Below are 18,633 nucleotides of genomic sequence, written 5' to 3'. Positions count from 1 at the left end.
ACCCCAAAGAAGGGTCCTGAAGCTCCTGAAAGTAGTGTAGAGAAGAGCCAAACCTTCTCCGAGGCCTTCCTAGGACCCAGGGTAACTGAACGCTGCTGGCAGTCGAGGGGAAAGTGGAGGAAAAGGCGTGAGGTAGAGGCCTTCTTGGCCCAGCAGGGGTTATGGGTTGAGAATACTTCCCTAATCTGAGCAGCCCTCTCCTCTGTGTCCAGGGAGAGACCAAGTACTAAGAACAGAGCTTTAACTTTCGACCTGCCAGTGCCCTCGGATGGCAATGCTATGATTGGACTGTTTTTAACATTTTAAACCATGCCTTTGCCTCTCCAGGTTCTTATTGACCTGGAGGTGGACCTGAGCCATCTGTATCAACATATTCCTTTGCTTTCCAGCTTCTAGCTATGTGCAGCCAAAGGGAGCCCCATAAGATATGGGGGAGCAGGAGGAGGGCAGTGTAGGGGGAGGGTTACTAGGCGTTGCTGTGCTTTTCCACCAATGGTCACAGCTTTTGCCAGCCCGCTCCACACATCCTGGGTCTGTGATGATGTCCTCCTCTCACCTTTTAGGCTATGGGTGGGATGGAAACCCTATAACTACCTCCCAAAACAGAGTACCATCTCTCCTGGTTTCCCAACACCCTGCCTACACCTCGGGAATAGTCTTTTTATTAAACCTTCTTGAATGAGCCAATGTGAGTGTCCACCTATTTCCGGCTGGGACCCTGACAGAGGCAAACCTGGGCCTCAGGGGCTGGGGGCACTCACTGTGAATCCGATGCCCACGGTGGCCGAGAAGGAGCCGGGGATGAACTTGCCCTGGTCAAACTGAACCAGCAGAGATGTCTTCCCCACGCCACTGTCACCCACCAGAATGGTCTGAAAGAGAGAAAAAGAGAGGTGTGATGGCTGCAGTGTGAGCTGGGCTTCTGTGACAATGATGTGGTTGGGACAGTGGGTTCTTTGTAACACACATACAGGTGTGCACACACACAAACCCACATACAGATACACAGAGACACATTCACATAGATGCACACATATACAAAAAATACACACGCACACACACACGCAAACTCTAGATTTCTTATTGAAGTCTCTGAAGAAGGTATTAAAGCATAGAGGAAATCTTGTTACATCCCAAGTTAATAAATATCCCAGGTGACTGAGAACGTGCCTCTTAGACTTCCCACCGCCAGGCTATTGGTGACAGAACCCCGTGCTGCGTTCCGCCACCTGTCATCGGTGTGTTTGTGCTGAGGCCACACTTCATACAGGTAATTCCAGCCAAAGGAGGAGTGTGGCAGGGACACTGAGGCAGGCCTTGTACTGGGAGACACAGGACTCCCTTACCTGCTGATTTCAGTTGGAAGTCATCCTCATGGTTTTATAGAACCTTCCAGTGACTGCATGGTGGTCTTGGTACCCACATACAACCTTCCGGGCCTCTTTCCTTCATTTGGGGGTCAGACCTGCATCATGGTCCGATGGCTCTCCCTGCCTCTCCTGGTTTCTATCTCATCTTTCCCCTAAGAAAATCCCTGCATATTTGTTCCCTTTTGACATCTGCTTCTTGGGAGGCCTGGGCTAACACAATGGGAAAGTCTAAAAAAATAGTCTATAGAATTTAAAAAATCAGGAAGTTTGGCCATATGCCTTGGGAAGAGTTTGTACATGGCCCTGGAACAAGGTCCTGGAATGAACAACATTTCAAAGAGAAGCAGAGTTTGGGAAAAGAGGAGAAGGCCACAATGAACTGGGAGGAAAAAGTGGGGAGAATTAGCATGGACGTCCAGGTGCTGTGTGTGAGAGAAAACCAGAAGCAGCAGAGAAGAAACACGCAAGGGCTGGCACCCAGCAGTCTCTCAGTGAGTGAGTGGATGAGTGAATGAGTGGCTAAATGCCTTAGTTTTCAAGTGGACAAGAGCCACTTTTCAAAAGTAAGCACCCATGGTTGTTGGAAAGGTTGAGGAGATGCCAAATTAAGTGGACTTGCAAAAAAACATAAAGGCATAAAAAACCCCAAAATATGAAAATGTGAAGACCGTCAGGACCTCCTTGGGCCAGACCCAGGGCCCAGCCCCGTTTGTCTCTGACAGTGTCATCAACCTGGCAGCAGGGCAAACAGGAGGCTGCCCATGATGTAGACTTTGGACGCTCCCCACCCCCGCTTCCCAGACCAAATTCTCTCCAGCTTATATTTCCTCCTGGGTTAAAGGGCTCCAATTGTTTGTTTTGTGCAATGGCTTTAATAATTTACATCTTAAATCCAACCAACTTCTTGGACAGTGGTGTCAACAAAAATATTCCTGGAGAAAATATTCTAGAATATAAAGGGTCAGTCTATCCATGTCCACCTTGTTTGTTCATTTACTAAAGGATATAAAAGATTGCTTTTCTCTTCTATTCTTTTCCTTTGCTGGGTGAAGAGTTCCTGTCATTTTCTTCTATCATATAAAACAGTCTGTCTTCTTGGGACCTTTCCTGTTTCAGTGGGGACATGGTCCAGAGTGACAAGGTTTAGCATTTCAGATCCAGCTGAATCCTGCCTCATGCCAGGGGCAGGATGATGCTCTCAAATTGATCTTTTTAGAAATGGCAGCCCCGTGGAGATGATCATATCAGAAATCAGTTGATGATTCTTAAGAACTTATTTCTGGGCCACATTGGAGAGCTCAGAATTGATCGACTTACAAACACTATTGAATTATTTCTCTCTGGATGTGGGATGACCCTTATACCTGCCCCACCTCCTCTGTTTGTGCCCCTCTCAAAGAAACAAGTGGTTCATGGGGCCAAAGGTCTAAATCCCTGCTATAGACTCTGCTTTTGCTCAAGCTCATAGTTAGTGTTGCATTCACATGTCTGAGGAGAGGCCAAGGTGGTGGTGCTTTGCAGGGATGTGGACAGAGCTTAGAAGTGAAGCCTGGGCCTCCACATCATTCTCTGAGGAGGGGCAAGAGCATGGGAGTGACTGTAGGTAGGGGTGGGGGGCTGAGGCCCTGGAGGATGGCTGTCACTGAGGTGCCATGCTGAGGAGTGGAACTTCTTTTTTTTTTTTTTTTTTTTACAGAGGCAGAGATAGACAGGGACAGACAGACAGGAACGGAGAGAGATGAGAAGCATCAATCATTAGTTTCTCGTTGCGCGTTGCGACTTCTTAGTTGTTCATTGATTGCTTTCTCATATGTGCCTCGACCACGGGCCTTCAGCAGACCGAGTAATTAAGAGTGGTGCCGACAGCCTGACCTGTGGTGGCGCAGTGGATAAAGCGTCGACCTGGAAATGCTGAGGTCGCTGGTTCGAAACCCTGGGCTTGCCTGGTCAAGGCACATATGGGAGTTGATGCTTCCTGCTCCTCCCCCCTCCTCTCTCTCTCTCTTCCTCTCTCTCTCCTTTCTAAAATGAATAAATAAAATAAATTTAAAGAGTGGTGCCAACAGAAATCTCTGTCAAGTTGGCCACCATCCAGACCAGTGTCTTTGTTCTCTCTCCTCCTTCTCTTCCTCCTCCTCCTCCTTCTTCTTCTTTTTCTTTAAAAAAAAAACAAAACAACTTATTGGTTGGCCCTGGCTGTTGGCTCAGTGGTAGAGCATCTGCCCGGCGTGTAGAAGTCCCGGGTTCGATTCTCAGCCAGGGCACACAGGAGAAGCGCCCACCTGCTTCTCCACCCTTCCCCCTCTCCTTTCTCTCTGTCTCTCTCTTCCCCTCCCTCAGCCAAGGCTCCACGGGAGCAAAGTTGGCCCGGGTGCTGAGGATGGCTCATGCTCATGGCCTCCACTTCAGGTGCTAGAATGGCTCTGGTTGCAGTGGAGCAATGCCCCAGGTGGACTGAGCATCGCCCCCTGGTGGGCATGCAGGAGTCTGTCAGTCTGCCTCCCCCGCCCCACTTCTCACTTTAGAAAAATACAAAAAACACCCTTATTGGTTGATTTGAGAGAGAGAGAGAGAGAGAGAGAGAGAGAGAGAGAAACACTGATCTGTTTCTGTGTGTGCCCTGACTGGGGATCGAACCAGCAACCTCTGTGTATCGGGACAATGCTCCAACCAACTGAGTTATCCAGTCAGGGCTGCTCTCTCTTCTTAAGCCATTTTGTTTATGTCTATATTTGTGCCTCATCCGCTTCCAAAGGGGATTTGAGGTGGTTTAAAACAAAACTCACATCAATAAGGAGGCAGTTAAAGGAATTGCCGGAGGAAACCTTCCTCCCCAGAGTGGGGCTGGGTTGTTCCTGCATTTGAGCCTAACGTTTGGGTCTAGATTTCCTGGCAGTCAAGACAAAATGGGAAACCAGATGGGGTGTGTGGTTCTTGTTGCCCAACAAGAAATGCATGAGTTCTTTCGTTGATGACGGTTTTCTCCTGGCATGCGAGGCTGAGAAGGCTCTGTTATGTGGATTCTTACACGAGGGGCTTGGAGTGACAAAATGGGCAATTGGAATTTTGCAGAAGATATAAAGCAGATATAAAGCTTTCCCTACAGCTTTTGTACTGACCCCTTGCTAAAAGCAGGGGTCTAACAGTAAATCGTACTTTGGTGGAGGCCTCTTAATGGGAACTGGCCTAATGCTGTCTAAGCACCTTGCTTTCCCTGGGACTCTGGGATTCAGAGGGAACATTTAGAAAACCTAGATGAATGGGGTGGTTACCATGGCTCCTAAAGCATCTCTGAGCAACCTTCTTAACAAAACAAGGTAATTCAGATGCCATAAAGATACAGATCAATAGATCTGACTGCATAGAAATAAAAATGTCTGACTGACAGAAGATACCAGAACCACAATCAAAGAAAAATGATAGAAGCAAAGTATTTGCAAGACATGAGACATGTGACTAAGTATACTTAGTAACATAAAGAGCTCTCAAAAGAAAATATCAATAGAAAAATAGACAAAGAATGTAAATTGGTATATTTGTGTGTGTATATGGTTGGTTTTATGTCCAAATTGACCAGGCTTTTTGTAAAGCCAGTAGCCACGGCCACCATCACAGCCACCTGGCCCGTGCAGGTTCGCATTTGATTCGGACAGACGGTAATTAAACAACAGAGCCAAGAACTGGTGGGCCATTAGCTTTAATCCTAGCTTGCACCCGGCGGGCAAGAAATACACACAGTGGGAAAACATTTCCCTTTCCATTCAGGGCTCCCAAAGTCACTGACTTATCCGAGTTTCCTAGAATCAAAGGTTTCTATCTCACCAGACTATTCACCTCTGTTCCCATCTCCTTCCTTCTACACAAACTCTGCACAAACTGGCTTCTCCTTCAGCACTGTGCCATCTTGGCTGCTTCTCCTCTCCTCCATGTGAACTTTCTTTGCTCTCCCTCCATGGGCTCTTCTTAGAACATAATCTCTCTTCCCCGGAACAATTTGATTTCTCTTCCTTTTAAAACCTTTTGGCTCGAAAGCCCTTCCCCAACACACATTAATAAAATCACGTCCATCCCAAGCAAGAAGGGCAACTAATACTATCACCTGGGCGACCGGCTTCCATGTGGGCAGCACCATCTTTAACAAAGTGAGCATAATATATTTTATCTGCCCAACACTTTTGTACCCAGTTATTTAATTAAACACTGATCTAAGTGTTGCTGTGAGGGTATATTAGAGAGGTGGTTAACATCTATAGTTAGTTGTCTTGGGTAAGTCTTTAATGATCTGAATTGGCCTCAGTTGATTCACTGAACGACCTAAAGGCAAAACCGACATTTCTCTGAGGTAGATGAAATTCTGTCTCAAGCCAGTAAGCGTCAGCTCCTGCCTGAGAATTTCTGAACTGTTGGCCTGCCCTACAGATTTTGGACTTGGCAGCCCCTACAGTCAAATAAGCCAATTCCTTGAACTACATCTCTGTATCTTATGTATCTCTCTCTCTCTTTCCCTCACTGGTTCTGTTTCTCTGGAGACCCCTGATTGATATAATATAACATTTAATGGTTTGATAACAATTTGATAATGGTCATTACTGGTTGAGATTTGGGAAGCGGGCCCTCATCCATACTCCACTGGTGAGAGGATACACAGGGGTAGCCTTTTTTGGAGGGCAACTGACAACATCCATCAAAGTTACCACAGCAAATTTCTTTGACTCAGCAATTCCACGGCTTTATTGGCAAAAGCTGTGTGTACAAGGCACTCATTGCAGCATTTGTGAGAGCAAATAATTCATCAGCTGGGACTGGAGAAATGAGCTCTGGGACATTCACACAGTACAATGCCGTGAAAATGACTGAAGAATGAGGCAGACTTGTAGGTGCTATTTGGGGAAAACTGTGCTGTTAAGTACAAGAAGGGGCAGAGAGGTGTGCTCGTGTGATGAGCACTGTGTCCTCCGTGAGGGGCACACTGTGGTTATGCATATGCATTTTTCAGGGAGGTCAACAGAGGCTGACAGTGGTCATCTCTGAGGTTCTGGAGATGGTGAGATGAGGAATGGGGAGGAGACTTTTACTTTTCATTTTCTCTATTTAAAAAAAATTTTTTTTTTTTTTTGTATTTTTCTGAAGCTGGAAACGGGGAGAGACAGACAGACTCCCGCATGTGCCCGACCGGGATCCACCTGGCATGCCCACCAGGGGGCGATGTTCTGCCCACCAGGGGGTGATGCTCTGCCCCTCCGGGGCGTCACTCTGTTGTGACCAGAGCCACTCTAGCGCCTGGGGCAGAGGCCAAGGAACCATCCCCAGTGCCCGGGCCATCTTTGCTCCAATGGAGCCTCGGCTGCGGGAGGGGAAGAGAGAGACAGAGAGGAAGGAGAGGGGGAGGGGTGGAGAAGCAGATGGGCGCTTCTCCTGTGTGCCCTGGCCGGGAATCGAACCTGGGACTTCTGCACGCCAGGCCGACGCTCTACCACTGAGCCAACCGGCCAGGGCCTAAAAAAATTTTTTTAAAATTTCATTTTAGAGAGGAGAGAGAAAGGGAGAGAGAGAGACAGAGGAGAGAGAGACAGAGAGAAGGTGGGGAGGAGCTGGAAGCATCAACTCCCATATGTGCCTTGACCAGGCAAGCCCAGGGTTTTGAACCGGCGACCTCAGCATTTCCAGGTTGACGCTTTATCCACTGCGCCACCACAGGTCAGGCATTTTCTCTATTTTTTTTAAACCATTGCTTGCCTTACCTTTTTAAAAAAAGTGTTGAGAGGAAGCAGAGTTTGCCACTCCAAAATATACCTTTTTGGACATTGATTATTTTAAGCTGGTTATTTTTAAGAAACAAAAGCCTCAAAAAGAACCTTTGGCCATTCCTCTAATTGCTTAAAATAAGACCTGCTTCAGGAAGGGAGCTATCATCCTAAATGACTGTAGGTTAATATGAACTAGGTGTGATAGACAGGCAAGGCCTGCTTGACAAAAGTCCTCTGGGCATTGCATTGTTAAATATATCCCAGCAAACATTTGTTTACTAAACATTTGCTTTTCTATCTCCGTGTAAATTGCCTTCCTGACCTTTGAAATCCCAGACCATTACCCCTCCCCCTCTTTCTCAGCTCAAGGTGGCATATAAGCCTTAACTGACCTATCTATCCAGGAAGGGGGGGGGTGTCTCATAATCTTATGGAAGCCGCATATGTACATATGTAATAAATTTAGCATTCTATCCTGTTAATCTGTTTTATGTTAATTTAATTATTAATCCAGCCAGAAGAATTTAAAGGGTAGGAGGAAAAAATTAATTTTCTTACCCTACAGTATTAACTCCGGGTATTTCAGAAAGGGTATTGTTGGCCACATTTTTAGAATATACTTTTCTGTATTAAGAAGCCCTAATAAATATAATAAACTAGTTGGTGAAGTAAATTCATACATGAGTGACCCTTTATTTTACCTGGAATATGTTGCTTTTCTACAGAAAAGAATAAAAGATTAGTAATGAATGGACATCCATATATTTAACAGCAATTATCTCTGAGTGGTGGGATTAGGGGTGATTTGAAATGCATTCTTTTTTTTTTTTTTACAGAGAGAGAGTCAGAGAGAGGGATAGACAGGAACGAAGAGAGATGAGAAGCATCAATCATCAGTTTTTCGTTGCGACACCTTAGTTGTTCATTGATTGCTTTCTCATATGTGCCTTGACTGCTGGCCTTCAGCAGACTGAGTAATCCCTTGCTCAAGCCAGCGACCTTGAGTCCAAGCTGGTGAGCTTTTGCTCAAACCAGATGAGCCCGTACTCAAACTGGCAACCTCAGGGTCTTGAACCTGGGTCCTCGGCATCCCAGTTCGATGCTCTATCCACTGCGCCACTGCCTGGTCAGGCTGCAATGCATTCTTTTTTTTTTTTTTTTTTTTTTTTAAGCTGGAAACGGGAGAGACAGTCAGACAGACTCCCGCATGCGCCCAACTGGGATCCACCCGGCACGCCCACCAGGGGCAAAGCTCTGCCCACCAGGGGGCGATGCTCTGCCCCTCCTGGGCGGGGCGTCGCTCTGCTGCGACCAGAGCCACTCTAGCGCCTGGGGCAGAGGCCAAGGAGCCATCCCCAGCGCCCGGGCCATCCTTGCTCCAGTGGAGCCTTGGCTGTGGGAGGGGAAGAGAGAGACAGAGAGGAAGGAGGGGGCGGGGGTGGAGAAGCAAATGGGCGCTTCTCCTATGTGCCCTGGCCGGGAATCAAACCTGGGTCCCCTGCACGCCCGGCCAACGCTCTACCGCTGAGCCAACCGGCCAGGGCCCGTTCTTTTTTTTTAATAATAAATAAATTTTTATTAATTTTAGTGGGGTGACATCAATAAATCAGGGTACATATATTCAAAGAAAACATGTCCAGGTTATCTTGTCATTCAATTCTATTGCATACCCATCACCCAAAGTCAGATTGTCCTCTGTCACCTTCTATCTAGTTTTCTTTGTGCCCCTCCCCTTCCCCTTTCCCCTCTCCCTCCTTCCCTCCCCCCGCCCCCCGTAACCACCACTCTCTTGTCCATGTCTTTTACTCTTGTTTTTTTTTGTTTTTTTTTGTTTTTTTATTTATTTTAGAGAGGAGAGAGAGACAGAGAGAGAGAGAGACAGAGAGAGAGAGAGAGAGAGGAGAGACAGAGAGAGAGAAGGGGGGAGGAGCTGGAAGCATCAACTCCCCATATGTGCCTTGACCAGGCAAGCCCAGGGTTTCAAACCAGCGACCTCAGCATTTCCAGGTCGACGCTTTATCCACTGCGCCACCACAGGTCAGGCTTAGTCTCATTTTGATGTCCCACCAATGTATGGAACCCTGCAGTTCCTGTTTTTTTCTGATTTACTTATCTCACTCAGTACAATGCTATCAAGATCCCACCATTTTGTTGTAAGTGATCCGATGTTATCATTTCTTATGGCTGAATAGCACACCATGGTGTATATGTGCCACATCTTCTTTATCCAGTCCTCTATTTTTTTTTTTTACGGTGATTAAAGCCTTTAAGCAAACTCTTGGCCAATACAGCAAGAATCGATAAAAGAGTAGTGTTCTTCCCTTGTTCACCAAGTCCAAGTTGGCCCCATCACCATGCCAAATCCCTGAAAAGTGCAACCTAACCTCAGTTCAGTCTGTTAGGAGCTGTCACAAGGAGCAGGAGTCCAGGAAAAGTCCACATCCAGGAAAAGTCCGCATGGCACTGGACTTGTTGTCACAATTCTATACTTTGCAGTTCACGTCCAAGTCCCAATGACTGCTTCTTCTAGCTGGTAATGATTCAGGTAGACTTGAAAAGCCATCTGCAGCATGTGTGGAGATGGAGCTTCTGTTCTCCTTTGCCTGGATAGATGAAACCAGGTTGCTTTTCCCTGGAGCTCTGTGACTGTGGCATGGTAAAGAGAACCTTGGGATACACTAAGCTGGGTGGCAAAGGTAGATTCATAATAGAAGTTGGCAGAAGGGGGAAAGAGAGCTCTAAATTAGGAGTAGGTCCCAGCCTGAAATATGAGTGGGGCATTGAGGTAGGAGGAATAAAGGAAACACTATATATTAAACAAAGCAGCAGAAAATAGGACTATCAACACCCACAACAGAGATCTTCGAGGGAAGAATAAAAAAACCTGACTATTCAGGCAAGACCTAGTTAAGTGGCCCTTGTGCAAATGAGATCAGTTTACCTGCTTCTTTGAAGAAATACCCTAGGCTTGTCCACAGTGTCTTAGATGGGGCCAATGGCCCTGGGCACCTTCAGCCTTCAGTGGCAAACCCCAGCATTCTGGGCAAGGTTAGGTCATAGGTGGCTGGAGCAGAGCTGGAAGAGACTGAACCCTCCCTTAGAGGAGCGAGGGGGAAGCCTACCTTCCAGTGTCCCTGTTTCCTCACAGCAGAGGCATGTAAGTCTGGCAGGCTTTAGCTCAATGACCTTCCTTTCCACTATTGAAGCAGGACCCAGATGGCATCCTATGAGACCCCTTTGGGGCATTAGAGCCTTTAAGGGCGTATCCTAAAAGCTGGTAGTTTCCCTGATCTCTATTGGGCTTTTTCTGCCTCTTGGTATCTTAAAAGCCATGCTCAGAAGATCTCGCTGAGGGATTTGAGGATCCTCATCTGCCTATATAAATCTTTTCCATATATCTGGAGCTATTTGGAAAAAGACAAAACAGTGTTATTAGCTAGATCAGGGGTCCCCAAACTTTTTACACAGGGGGCCAGTTTACTGTCCCTCAGACCGTTGGAGGGCTGGACTATAACAAAAACTATGAACAAATCCCTATGCACACTGCACATATCTTATTTTAAAGTAAAAAAAAAAAAGGGAACAAATACAATATTTAAAATAAAGAACAAGTAAATTTAAATCAACTAACTGACCAGTATTTCAATGGGAACTATGGGCCTGCTTTTGGCTAATGAGATGGTCAATGTGCTCCTCTCACTGACCACCAATGAAAGAAGTGCCCCTTTTGGAAGTACGGCGGGGGCCGGATAAATGGCCTCAGGGGGCCACATGCGGCCCGCGGCCCGTAGTTTGGGAACCCCTGAGCTAGATAAAAAAAAAAAGGTAGTAGTTTGCAGGAGAAAAAGATTTTTTCATCAGCATTCAAAAGAAATTTAAAAAATTTTTAAGTAAAAAGCATGATATGATAGACCTGTAGGAGTTCCAGGATATGACTCCCCCCTTTTAAATTTTTTTAAATTGACCTTAAAATATTTGCTGGGTACACTTTAATAATACCTTGACTTTAAAGATTGTAAGAAATACACATAGTTTGAAAGGTTTGACAAAATACAGTAAATGCTTTTGCTCCATATGCAGGAGCATTGTCAGTTTAACCAGTTTAGGAAATCCAATAATAGAACAATGCATACTGACAGTGAGCTATAACATGCTTAGCAGCCTCTCCTGTTCTGACAGAGGTTACTATCAATCCAGAATATGTATCCACTGTAACGTGGACATAAGATTGTTTGCCAAATGAAGGTATATGAGTAACATCCACTTGCCAAAGTTGTCCTGGTAGGGGTCCTTGAGGGTTAACTCCAAATGAAGGGACAGATTGTAGTATAGGACCCCTTGGACAGGATTTCCCAATCTGCTGTGCTGCTTCCCGAGAAAGTTGAAATTGTTTACACAGGGCTGCAGTGTTCTGGTGATAAATAGTATGAGACTGAATTGCTTGATCTGTCATGGTTGCTCCAAATAATTTTCTTTTGGGTAGCTTGATCAACAAGGGCATTTCTAGGCCCTGGCCAGTTGGCTCAGTGGTAGAGCGTTGGCCTGGCATGCAGGAGTCCCGGGTTCGATTCCCGGCCAAGGCACACAGGAGAAGTGCCCATCTGCTTCTCCACCCCTCCCCCTCTCCTTCCTCTCTGTATCTCTCTTCTTCCGCAGCCAAGGCTCCACCGGAGCAAAGCCGGCCCGGGCGCTGAGGATGGCCTCATGGCCTCCGCCTCAGGCGCCAGAATGGCTCTGGTTGCAACAGAGCAACACCCCAGATGGGCAGAGCATTCCCCCCTGGTAGGTGTGCCGGGTGGACCCCGGTTGGGCGCATGCGGGAGTCTGTCTGACTGCCTCCCTGTTTCCAAACCCAGAAAAACACACACCCACACACACACAAAAAAAAAAAAAAAGAAAAAAGGGCATTCCCTTGTGCTAAAGCTCCAGGGAGCATGGAGTGAGCTCGAGTATGTCCTATAAAACATGAAGCTCTATGTTGACATACAAATCTTTGAAGAAGGAGGAACTGCTGAAATAGTTCATCAGCATTTGTCCCTAAGACAGCAGTCTTTATAGAGGAAACGCCATAAGTAAATATTTGCTGTCTGTATATAGATTAAAGGAGGAATATGGCAAATGCTGAAAAGCCATAATAATGGCATATAATTCTAGACTTTGAGCTGATTTTAAGTTGACAGTTTCAGTATAATGCAATGCATTCTTTATGCTCCCTGTATTCTATTATTCTTCTACTACAATGGCCACACATCACTTGAAATCAGGGAATGTCTGTGTATTGTTGGGGAGGCACGCTGAACTTGGACGACTTGGGTGAAAACAAGAGGAAGGCCTATGTTTAGCCCAGCTGTTGTTGAGCAAATGCTCAATTTCATTTTTTCAAATAAACCCAGGCCACCAATCATTGCTTTAAAGAAGATCATGCTCTCTGGGAAGAGGGAAACTGGGTTGCAGCTATTTCTACTTGTCAGTTTCAGCAAGGATTACACATTTTAGATACTGGAGGGGCAGGTGGCAAAGTGACAGACCCTCTGTTCTGACAGTCAAAGAGCCCCTTTACCTTCTCACCCATGTAGAGGGTTAACTCATTCTTTGGAGACCTGTGCTTTTCTCACAAGTCAGCTTTGCCTTCCCCTGAATTCCTTGGACAAGGGTTTGGCTGAGACCCCGTTTCCTGTTCCATGGACCAAAGAAGCACCACACCTGGGAAATGCTAAAGGTTGGTGTGCTATCAGTTACTGGCTTTGTTAAATAAGATTCCGGTTCATGATACCACATTCTTTCCCTGTTTTGGAAACCCGTTTTAAAACAGCCATGGAGCAGACACCCTGATGACAAACAGCTCAAGGATGCTTTATCTTTATTAACAGTTTGATGCCTTGTTCCTTCTTCTTTATTGTCAGCTGAACAAAGGGCAGCTGGCTTCTCTCTCTCCCTCTCCAGCAGGAGGCAGGATGGCATGCTGATGTAAGCCAGACCTGGGGTTGAATCCTGACTCTGCCAGTTACTAGCCATGTGACCTTGGACAGGTAAGTTGCTTTCTCTTTGAGCCTTGATTTTTTTTTTTTTTTTTTTTTTTAGTTTGAAAAGTAAAATTACCATCACCTTCCCTTTCGATTTGTAGTGAGGATTCAGTGTGATAACTGCATAAAACATGGAGCATAGCATCTAGTGGGTAGAAAAGATGAAGTGTAGTTGGGACCAAGATGAACCAAAAGGATTCAAGAACGGTTGCTGAGAACAGTTCTAGTTTATGACTGGTTCTCAGGCGCTAGACAGAGTGTTCTAGCAGAGCTTACAGGGCCAGGGGAAGAATGACAGTGCAGTAAAATTAGTTCATTTGTTAATTTATTTTCCATCAGTTATTCACTGAGCCTCTACAATGTGCCAAATGTGGTTTTAGCCACGGGGGCTACAGCCCTCTTGGACCTTTATCCACAATGGGAGAGATGCGACTAAGCTGGCCTTTCCATACGGGAGCTGTACCACCTGGGAGCAGACTGGGTTCTGACAACAGACTCTCTATAGTTTGCAAGTCTCCAATGACCCAGGGGAGTTTGGGGTTGCAGTCTCTGGATACATTCCCACCAAAAAGAAATGTGAGTTGGCTCTACAAAGCTTTAAAACCATGCTCCATGAAGATCTTTGTTTATAGGACGTATTTTTCTAAAGTAGACAGTACTGTTGGCAGTGAAAATTTGCTGAGCAATGAGTGACACGAACTCAGATAACACATAGTGACTCTGCTTGATTTCCGAAATAACCATGCATTTCCGAAGGAAGAGATAAAAGACGCAAGTATAAGTATTAGTGTTCAAAGTGATTATCTTTGTTTTTAAACCTTTGCTGTATTTCACAATTTATTTTCCTAAAATGAACAAGTATGGTTTTTGTAATACAGACCAGCTTACTGTTTTGAATCAAAAGCCACTTATGGTTGGATGGGTCCAAAGTCTGTTCTCATCTGAACCACAAAAGAGGAAGAGGTATGGATGTGTGTGTGTGTGGGGGGGTGTCACGGGACAGGAGGGGAAGGAGGGGCCATCCATGAGCAGCTTTGCTGGAAAGTCAGAGGGGCAGAGAACAGATGCATGAACAAAAGTCAGGGGGCAGCTAAATCCATATAGAGTGGAGGTGGGGGGCAGCTGCTGAAGGTTTAGTGGGATCTTCTCTGAATTTTCTATTGCCACAATAGCCATGCAACGAACTGTCCCAAACTCAGTGGCACAGAGCAAGTTTGTGAATCGGCAATTTAATCTGGGTGGCACTTCTGGTTTCAGGTGGGCTCCCTTGAATGTTAGAGATTGGTTGACAGTTGGCCGGGGCAACTTGGCTCTGCTCCACATGTCTCTCAGCCCACCCACTGGTTAGCTCCAGCGAGCTCACACAGAAGCAGAGGTGAGTGAGTGCAAGAGGAAATGCAGGAAGCCCCTGCAGGCTGAGGTTTGGAACTGGTGCACCATGACTTCTGCGGTGTTACCTTGGGGAAGTAGGTCACAGGTCTGGTCTAGCCCGAGGATGGGGCCATCACGGGTGTGGGGGGAAGGAGATAGATCCTGCCCCTTTAGTGAGAACAACTATGGAGTCAAAGGGCAGGTAGCTAGGGTGGGACCACCTTTCATACTGAAGCTTATATCATGCTGAGGCCTCTTTTAAGGAAAAATTTCCCTAAATTATGAATACAAAGTTTGATACAAGGCTTTGAAAGGAGCCTGATCAAGTGAGGGGTGCTGAGGTTTTAAGCTCCGTAAGCTTCATGGCAAATCAGCATCTTCCTCACTTTCTTTCTTTTTTTTTTAAGTGAGAGACAGGAGGCAGAGACAGACTCCCGCATGCGCCCCGACTGGGATCCACCTGGCAAGCCCACTAGGGGCAGTGCTCTGCCCATCCGGGGCTGCTGCTCTGTTGCTTGTCAACTGAGCTATTTCAGTGCCTGAGGTGAGGCCTCAGTGTCTAGGGCCAAATTGCTCGACCCATGGTTGCAGGAGGGAAGGAGAGAGTGAGAAAGAGACAGAGAAGGGGGAGGAGGAAGGGGTGGAGAAGTGAATGGTCATCTCTCCTGTTTGCCCTGACCAGGAATTGAACCTGGGACTTCTATACGCCGGGCCGATGCTCTACTGCTGAGCCAACTGGCCAGAGCCCCTCACTTTCATAAAGAAGTAAGAGCTTGGCACACCACTGAGTGGAGCTGAAAAGGGAGCCCACTGTTATGTTGGTGGCAGAGCCCAGAGGGAAGCCCTTCCAGCCCCGAAGCACCTGGACTCAGGTCACATTGTCTCTGGTCTCAAAGGAGTCTGGCTGAATGCTATTTCCTGTTGCTCCTCCACTGAGAGACTTGTTTCTTGTTTTTTTTTTCAGGTCCCTGGTTCCTTGGGTTTAGACTTTGGTTTCTGTCATTCTTTTGTGGTCCCTCTGTCCCAGAGAGGGAGGAGAGACCCGGGGAAACCGGCCCTTTTTGTATAGGAGCACCTCTACTGATGAGCAGATTGGCTTCTGAAAAGAGATGGCCTGCAGTTCTTGAGTCCACAGTGACCACAGGAAGGAGCTTGAGAATCTCTGTTTTTTGTAACCAGAAAAACCCAATCAACGCATCAACACACTCTCTCTCTTTCTCTCTCTCTCTCTCTCTCTCTCTCTCTCTCTCTCACACACACACACACACACACACTACATGTGTACATAGCATGCATGCACACATGTCCCCCCACACACACACACACAAGTGCTTTAGGGCAGGAGGAATCTGAGATGACCCGTTCAATCCGGAACCTGGAACCCCTGGAAGGTAACTGACTCTTGCGAAGTCAAGCCAGGATGGGCCTCAGATGAGTCTTTGAGGACACAAAGCCCCCAGAATAGCCTGACTCTCCTGTAGCCCCCAGAGGCACTTGTTTAGAGGAGCAGTCTTGCCACCACCCAGAGACAACCAGATAATTCTCTGTTCTTGATTCATAGGGCCCAGGATCAGAGGGTTGGGCCACAGACAGAACCATGAGCAGCTCGGAAGCCATCTACTTTCTACTGCCCGTGCCCAGGAAAGGAAATGTAACCCCGTGACCCTTAAAGCATCTGTCCCCTTGTTTTTTCAGGGCCGTCATTCCTCCTAGAAGCCAAACCAGTCCCTGCTGCTTTCAGAGACCCTGGACAGAGGATGGACTTGCTGAGCACTGGGGGCCACCGGGCTGACCAGGCTCATACCTGGATTATTGATCTTTTAAAATGGAAGGTTGGCTCTGACCACATCCTGGAAAAGCCCTGGCTATCACCTGCTGTGGTTTTTTTGTGTGCAAACAACCCTCCTGCTCTTGGACTCATTCCTGATTAGGGTATGAGGGGCTTAGGTCTCTCCCTGGGCCTCAGTTGCTCCTCAAGATGTCACAGGGTGTGTGTGACACGTAGCAAAAGTGGCTCCAGCCTGACCAGGCGGTGGCGCAGTGGATAGAGCATTGGACTGGGATGCGAAGGACCCAGGTTCAAGACCCCGAGGTCACCAGCTTGAGCGCGGGCTCATCTGGTTTGAGCAAAGCTCACCAGCTTGGACCCAAGGTCACTGGCTTGAGCAAGGGGTTTCTCGGTCTGCTGAAGGCCCACGGTCAAGGCACATATGAGAAAGCAATCAATGAACAACTAAGGTGTCACAACGAAAAACTGATGATTGATGCTTCTCATCTCTCTCCGTTCCTGTCTGTCTGTCCCTGTCTATCCCTCTCTCTAACTCTCTCTCTTTCTCTGAAAAAAAAAAAAAGTGGCTCCAGGAGTGAAATATGAGAAAGGCTTTATCTTTTCCTAACCTCTGCCACCCACCCCGAGGGCTTGCTGGGATCTGCTGGGGGAGGGGGGGGGAACGGGCACAGAGTTGCCAGAAAGAGGGGAGTAAGACCCGAAGAGCTGGTTCTTTCCTTCTTCCTACTTCAGCAGACAGATTTTATAAGATGGGGGGAGGGGGCAGGGCAAGGGAGTGATGACCTGGTTTCTTCAGTAAGGAGCCTTTGGCATTACTAACAAGTTTCTGGAAGATTCAGGCTGGGGTTGATGCCCAAGGGATCTCACCTGGAGGGCTGGAGCACAGCAGTAAGAGTTCCCAGCCTGTTCTCAGGACAGAGGCCCCTCCTGCCCCTTACCCTTATCTCTGAGCCCATTTCTTTGCAGTCTGGGTTTTGATACCCCCTCAGCCTGATTTTTATTCCAACCTTTGGTCTAGAATCTCTCCTCTGGCTCTCTGGCTTTGGCCTTAAGTCCTCCTTAATATGATTGAACTTGTGACCTGATCTGACTACACCTGAAATTCAGGGTTTAGGACACTGTGTCCATTTCCTTGGCTCTCTGATGGGGTGTCCTCACCCCCTCTCAAGAGGGTTGAGTAAGAGCTGACCACACCCGGTGGGTTCTTGTGTATGCAAATTCCAGAAGACAGAATAGCACCTCGAAGTTCTCTTTTCAGAAAACCTATCGTGGCGTGACTCTGGGCAGGGAGGTATTCTCTAAAAGCTTATTCATGTTCACTATGACATTTTGCCCATTCCTTCCTCTTTTAGTTTTACCCACCAATGGGAAGTGGCTGAAGAAGGAAGTGTGAGAGCGACAGTGAGTGAAAGCAGAAAGGTTAGAGGATGAAGGAGACCAGTCTGTAGTTGCTCTTCCACTGGGCTTGACTCTGGAGGACGTGTGAGGAGGAAAATGTACCTGCTGCTGCTCTTCCCCCTCCTCTTCTGGCTTCCAGGTGAGTGGGGCCTGGGTCTGAAGTTTTGGGTAAAGCTGTGGGTAGGAGGAGGTGGCTTGCAGTGGGAAGAGGGGTCTAGCAGGTGTCTTGCTGAGAAGTGGGCCCCATTTTTAAGTAGTTCCTGCAAGCCAGGAGCCTGCGCGTTTCATCCACTCAATCACTCACCCGCTGTTTCAGTGTCTACAGTAGCTGACGCTGAAAGATGCAGCATGGCTTTCATAATGGACCCAGCACAAGGCATAATTCCTGGCCACCCAGGGGCTGATCGTTTGAAATGGACAGATGGAAGGGTCCTGCTAGCCAAAGCAGGGTAGCCCCAGTTGCTCAGGGCAGCTGGTGATAATCTCTCCTGGACCTTTGTGAATGTGTTAGAAGCAAGGGAATGTGTTAGAAGCTTCAGGAAAGAAGTGAAGGTAGAGGGTGCTTTGAAGGAAGGAAAGCAGGGAGTTTGCTAGACAGGTTGGGAGAGGTGGTTCTAGGCATTTGGGGTAGAAGGAAATAGCAGAAGTTGCTGAGGGGCTGGAAAAGTCCTTGGTGAGTTGAAGAAAAAAGGACAGGCTGAGATATGGGCAGCGATAGAGGGCTGAAGTAAACCTTAATTTGATGGATACCATTTTGGTTAAAAAATTAAGGGGGTTTTGCCTGACCTGTGGTGGCGCAGTGGGATAAAGCGTTGACCTGGAACACTGAGGTTGCTGTTTCGAAACCTTGGGCTTGCCTGGTCAAGACACATATGGGAGTTGATGCTTCCTGCTCCTCCCCTTTCTCTCTCTCTCTCTCCCCCTCTCTAAAAAAA

The 18,633-nt window shown here is 47.2% G+C and overlaps 2 protein-coding genes across 7 annotated transcripts in view; one reads left to right on the top strand and one right to left on the bottom strand.

The window, feature by feature from the left end:
- RAB37 (RAB37, member RAS oncogene family) overlaps window positions 1–18,633 on the bottom strand; it is a 77,377-nt gene that overhangs the window by 12,625 nt on the left and 46,119 nt on the right. For both annotated transcript variants that reach the window (XM_066235120.1, XM_066235122.1), the window contains exon 2: window positions 762–872. In XM_066235120.1, coding sequence (XP_066091217.1) covers window positions 762–872 — 111 coding nt within the window. The remainder of the gene's footprint in view (window positions 1–761; window positions 873–18,633) is intronic.
- CD300LF (CD300 molecule like family member f) overlaps window positions 17,092–18,633 on the top strand; it is a 159,662-nt gene continuing 158,120 nt past the window's right edge. Inside the window, exons 1-2 of one of the 5 annotated variants that reach the window (XM_066235117.1) lie at window positions 17,092–17,188; window positions 17,653–17,837. In XM_066235117.1, the coding sequence (XP_066091214.1) occupies window positions 17,795–17,837 (43 nt within the window). In that variant the 5' untranslated portion in view covers window positions 17,092–17,188; window positions 17,653–17,794. Of the gene's footprint in view, window positions 17,189–17,652; window positions 17,838–18,633 lie in introns of those variants that run through there. The other 4 variants (XM_066235118.1, XM_066235115.1, XM_066235114.1 and 1 more) reach the window with 4 other exon arrangements.

Source organism: Saccopteryx bilineata, chromosome 6 (genome assembly GCF_036850765.1).
Source record: "Saccopteryx bilineata isolate mSacBil1 chromosome 6, mSacBil1_pri_phased_curated, whole genome shotgun sequence".
Taxonomy (NCBI): Eukaryota; Metazoa; Chordata; class Mammalia; order Chiroptera; family Emballonuridae; genus Saccopteryx; species Saccopteryx bilineata.
The sequence above is the reverse complement of the archived record's forward strand: the minus strand, read 5'-3'. Positions and strand labels throughout refer to the sequence as shown.